Below are 6,000 nucleotides of genomic sequence, written 5' to 3' on the forward strand. Positions count from 1 at the left end.
ACGACAAAAAGGCAGAGTTCAGAGTGGCACACCTCACTGTCGCCTCATCCCAAGAAGGCATGTATGAGCAAGTCCAGGATCAAAACCATACTCATTGTCTTCTTTGATGTCAGAGGCATTGTTCCCCACGAATTCATACCTACTGGGACTACAGTGAACTCAGCTTTCTACTTGGAAGTGCTCAAAAGACTGAAAAGGAGGGCCTCGTGCTGCCGAAGTGACATCAAGGACATGTGGAAAGTTCACCATGACAACGCGCCGAGTCACAGCGCCTTCATTGTAAATGACTTCCTGGCCAGGACCAAGACCCCATTGGTTTCCCTGCCTATCTACAGTCCTAACCTGGCCCCCGCTGACATTTTTTTTGTTTCCTCGGTTAAAAGGAGCCATGAAATGAAAACATTGGGACATAATTGAAAGCATCCAGGCGCATGTTACATCAGCTCTGAAGGGCATTCCGGAAAAGTCATTCCAGGATGCCTTCCCGGCATGGAAACACCGCCTCCAGAAGTGTATCGACACAAGAGGGTGCTATTTTGAAAATATTTGATTATTTGTATGAATATATTCAATAAATGATTTTTTATGAATTTGGTCACATTACTTATGGAATGCACCTTGTAAAAGGAGGAGCAGTGACTTTTTTCAAAGTAGTTGCTTTCCTCCTAATATAAATGTGTGCGTACAAAGTACTGTAGAAGTAATTTCCATAATTATAAGTGTTAGTTGATTAGCATTAGTTATAGTTTGTTGTTACTATACATTACAGAAATAGCTGTCAATGGTTATTTTTGCCTGTTAATGTATAATTTAGTTCATTCCATATTCCTGAAGGTTCTCCTTCATGATTCAGTTGATGGAATGAGATGTGTGAGTGAGTGAGTGAATGAATAAATAAATAGTCGGTCCAGATTCACCAATGAATGTTTCCCTCACCAACAGCAGATAATTGTTTCACTTACTGAACTCAGACATGCTGTATTTTGCACAGATCTTATGGATGTCACCAGTAGTGCTGCTGCTCTCTTGTTCACATTCATTCCATAATTGTGCAGCACACCTGAGATTTTAATACATAATTTATTTTTGTGTAGATGCATTTATTATCTGTGAGATCCAAGCAATAATTTCAATGCTGCTCTCTCAAATACACAATGTTAGCTGTAATTTCGTAGTTATAGTCTTTTTTATTTTGTGCCAGAATGAATTGTGTAATGTAATAAATTGCAAACAACTTGATTTTAAGATAAGCAACATTTGATTCCTAATGTGTTACAGGTGCAATCAAGTTTGGCGAAGAGTTGGCACTTGAGGAATGTAAAACTTTAATTAAAAATCTTGCAAAGTGTGACCAGCCCTTCATGTGTGCTCATGGTCGCCCTACATTTGGTGTTATATTTGACTTGGAGCAAATTAACAAAACAGTAAAAGTAGCTGTTAATAAACTTGGGTTAAAGACCTAGCGAGAGTCTTCAGTGCTGGAGAGAAAGTGTTTGATTTGCTGTCATGCTGCTATTGAGGTAATTAGTTGTGTGAATGAGACACAAAGATAATTTCCTACAGGAATAGTTTTATCAAGAAATGGAACATTTTTTAATTATGCATTATCTCATGAATGAGGCGAAGAGTAGCTGCTGTATTATTTCTGCCAAGAACTTACAAAAGTGATCAGCATAAAAATGTTTTTAAAATATTATGCAAGTAAACTGCAGCAGACAGAAATTGGGTTTGTGAAAGAGACTACAATCCATCTGCTGGCAGCACCTGGTACCTGCAAACGAAAAACAGTAAAGAATGAGTACATCATACAGAAACAGTAAAGAATGAGTTCATCATACAGAAACAGGAGAGAGAAGTAGAAGACTGTAAAGATTTATTAATGGAAAGTACTTAGACCATGAAGAATTTACAAAATGAGAAAGAGCGTGCTACAAAGTTCGTCAACTTGAGCAAAATCCACACATATTTCCACATGCATAATGATCAGTTTTCCAACTGCGATGTCAAAGATTGTATACACTGCCACATATGGCATCATTTGTTTCATGAAGAAATCGTATTTTACTGGGGTATTGTTATAATATGTGGTACCAATCCTTAACAATGATACAATTATTTCTATTTGATTTTTAGCTGTTATTAGCTAAACATGTGATATGTGAATTTAAAACAAATTTATGAGCTTCTTTCATCTGCTCATATTCTGCTGAAGAATCCAAGCCAGGAATGCAGTGATAGCTAATGAACTTGAGTTAGTCAGCAAAGAAGAAGCTGACAGTTCAACTGTTGATAGCAGACTAGCTAAGAGTAATTCACCATTCCAGTATTTCACAGCTGGAATAATATTTGTCAGTGAAAAATAAATCTCAACTAAATAAGAAGAAAAGAAGGGTTAATGATTGGTTGGATTACAACAGGTAAATAATATGGATATTTCCAGAAGTAAATAATGTCAATGATGATGACATAGCAGCAACGGTAGCAGGCTCAGAGGTAAAACTGAACAAAGTTGATTGCCAGATTTTTTTAACAACAGCTTCCTTCATTTTCAAAAACAATACCCACAGATAGGAATTCTCTGATTGCCAGGCTTCAGATCAATATTCATAATTATTGTTTCCCCTCCTACTCTCTCCAGCACCTATATCTCCTCCTCCTCCTCCTCCTCCTCCTCCTCCTCCATGCTTATTCCATTTACCCTAGACTTGGCTCTAGCAATTTATACATGAGAAACAGATGGGTCTAAAAAAATAACAGTCACAAATTAAAATTTCATATATTTTTAGATCTAATATGCCACAAAAGTTGCAGAATGTCAGCTTTGTTACATTAATTTAAAGGAGAATTTATAAGCAAATCTGAGTCAGATGTAACATTCTGCAGCTTTAAAAGAGCCTATTTTTTTTCCAAAGTACCTTTTAGAAGCGATAAGTGAAAAAAATTTTATTGGTATTTTTAAAGTATTTATTTACTATATTTCTTTGCAAAATATTATGCCTGAAATAAATATTCCAAGTTTTCATTCTGTGAGTTTCTCTATGTGCCTGCAAGATATTACAATCAATGTTCATGAATGAGTTTGCTATTTATTTTTGTTATGTCAATATATTTTATGTTTATTTTTGGTCAAAATGTTACCTAGTATTCAATAAAACCTTTATTGTTATTATTATTATTGTTGTTGTTGTTGTTTTGATTTAAGCTTGAATACCGGCAAACTTTCCCCTTAGCCTATTACTCTTCTATCCTGGTGTTACGAATGTTTTTCTATTCCTGAGCACAGTTTTCTCTGTTTTCCAGATACACTTTTACTGCTGTTAGTGACTGGAGAGAATCTGTTGTTGTGATAAGCATTATGTGCTAATCCCCAAGATGAGTGTCATTAAAGTCAACTTGTAACTGTTCAGTGTCTTTACTAACCAGTCGTCTGCCGCCGGTAGCTGAATGGTCAGCGTGATGGATTGTCAATCCTCTGGGCCTGGGTTCAATTCCCATCTGGGTTGGGGAATTTTCTCTGCCCAGGGACTGGATGTTGTGCTGTCCTCATCATCATCCTATCATCCTCATCGACTTCAGGTCGCCGAAGTGGCGTCAAATTGAAAGACCGGCACCCGGCTAATGGTCTGCCCAATGGGGAGGGGGGGCTGTAGCCATACAATTAAATTAAATTAAAACTAGCCAGTCAACTTGACGTAAGTCACTTTCCTTCTATATAAAGTGCCAAAGATTGTTGACATGAGTCTCCAGTTGCCAATCTTGTCTAGATGACTACACAAGATTTGCAGCATCTTTATCGTTGTTGTTGTAATGTACTCTACTTGTTGGTCTACATCTGCATTTCTACTCTCCAATTCACACTTAAGTGATTGGCAGAGAACTGCTTTCAGACTGTTTCTCAACAATTCCAGTCTCAAATACCTCATGGGAAAAAAATGAACCTCCCATGGAAATTTTTTTTTGCTATGCCAACTTGCTTATCAGAAGCAATGACACTCTCTTCCACATTTTGTGATAATACAAAACAAGTTGCCCTCCTTTGAACTTTTTTTTATGTCCTGCATCAAGAATTCCATACCAGTGCAGCAGTACTCCAGAAGAGGATGGACAAGTTTGGCATAGGCAGTCACTTTAGTAGATTTGCTGTACCTTCTACGTGTTCTGCCAATAAAATGCAGTTTTTGGTTCACTTGCTTCACAACATTATCTGGCTGATAATTCCAATTTAAGTTGTTCATAATTTTATTTCATGGGTGTTTAATTGAGATGACAACATTTAAATTTGTGTGATTTATCATGTAACTGAAATTTGACTGAATTTTTTTAGTACTCATATGGAGGACCTCACACTTTTTATTGTTTAGGTTAAATTATCACTTTTCTCTGCAAATATTTTTGCAAATCAAATGAAACTGTAGAGTTCCAGAGACCTTTTCAAGTCTCAAACATCTATGATGTATATATGCAGACGGAAGCAATGAATGAAAATTTGTAACAAGGCTGGGGTATTGATTCTTATTGACCTCCTGATGAGTTTAATAGATGGTAAATGACAGCATCACTTGCAAACAATCAGGAGGGCTGCTCAGGTGGCCTCCTAAATCATTTGTATAGATTGAGAACAGCAGAAAGCCTATAACACTTCCTTGGGGACCCCCAAATATCAGATCTTTCTGACAGGAAATCATGAATCCAGTCACACAACTGAGACAATACTCCATAGTCATGCAGTTTGATTAGAAGACACGTGTGAGAAATGGTGTAAAAAGCCTACAGGAAATCTAGAAGTATGGAATTCATTTGATATCTCCTGTTGATAGCACTCATTACTTACTGTGAATAAAGAGTCAGTTGTTTTTCACAAGAACAGTATTTTCTGAATCCGTGTTGGTTATTTGTCAATAGATAATTTTCTTTTAGGTATTTCATAATGTTCGAACAAATTATATGTTCCAAATTCCTACAGCAAATTGATGTCACTGATATGGATTTATAATTCTGTGGATTACTTCTATTTCTTACTTCTGTTCTTTGATGAGGCCCAGATTTTTCACTGATTCTTTCGATCATTTAATTTTGGTTTCCTGAGTTGGTTCCTTCTGGCCCTGTTCAGGCATTCTGAGGCATATAGTACTGAAGGTCTGATGATGTCTAGTGTTGGAGTTTTTGGTTAAGGGAAAGATATTTAGAGCCATGAGGGTTCCTACAGAGATAGTGGGCTTTCTCCAGTTATGTGTACTGTTAGAATGTTCAGCAGCATACCCTGTCAGCAGCACATTCTCATCCATGGCATTTGACTCTGTTGGTGGTGGTTATCCTCAAATTGAGGCACCCACTGTATGCTCTTCACTCAGTGAAAACTTAAAAAGCCCATTGTCACCACAATTGTCCTATTTTACAATTACTCACCAGCTTATCACACCGAAATACACTGCTATTGTTTGTTTTGCCCTTTCTGCATTTGGCTATCTTGCAAAAGACCAGTACTTAGTCTGACAATGTCCCAAACATGTGTCTCGTCTTAACCTCTCCCTCTCCCTCTCCCTCTCCCTCTCCCCCTCCCCCTCCCCCTCCCCCTCCCCCTCCCCCTCCCCCTCCCCCTCCCTATCCCTATCCCTATCCCTATCCCTATCCCTCTCCCCCAACATGGCAGTTGTGTCTAATTCTGTGTATCAACTTTGTAAATCTGCCCTCAGATTGCATAGAAAGAAGTTGGGTTTTAAATCTACATGTAACCTTGACTCAAGTGCCTTGCTAATTAATACAACATTGAGACTGATGCAGCATGTAAATTACCTGGATTAAGAGATTAAGTGAAAAAAAAAACATAGAATGAAGCAGAAAGATTATACAGTAATGTAGAGTCATCAGTGTAAAAATATTTATAGCTGAAAAACATGTAGACCAGATCCACAGTATGTGGTAATGATTCAATTTCATGCCAGCTGAGCTTAATATTGTGTGTGATTTCTTTTACAGTGCCCACTATTATGTTGTTGGAGA

The 6,000-nt window shown here is 37.4% G+C and overlaps 1 protein-coding gene across 3 annotated transcripts in view; it reads left to right on the forward strand.

Annotated features, from left to right (window-relative positions):
• Positions 1-3,039, forward strand: part of LOC126481284 (DNA mismatch repair protein Mlh3-like) — a 175,208-nt gene extending 172,169 nt beyond the window's left edge. For all 3 annotated transcript variants that reach the window (XM_050104922.1, XM_050104921.1, XM_050104923.1), the window contains one exon: positions 1,279-3,039. In XM_050104922.1, the coding sequence (XP_049960879.1) occupies positions 1,279-1,463 (185 nt within the window). In that variant the 3' untranslated portion in view covers positions 1,464-3,039. The remainder of the gene's footprint in view (positions 1-1,278) is intronic.
• Positions 3,040-6,000: the final 2,961 nt, after the last annotated feature.

The sequence above is a fragment of the Schistocerca serialis genome, chromosome 5 (genome assembly GCF_023864345.2).
Source record: "Schistocerca serialis cubense isolate TAMUIC-IGC-003099 chromosome 5, iqSchSeri2.2, whole genome shotgun sequence".
Lineage (NCBI taxonomy): Eukaryota > Metazoa > Arthropoda > Insecta > Orthoptera > Acrididae > Schistocerca > Schistocerca serialis.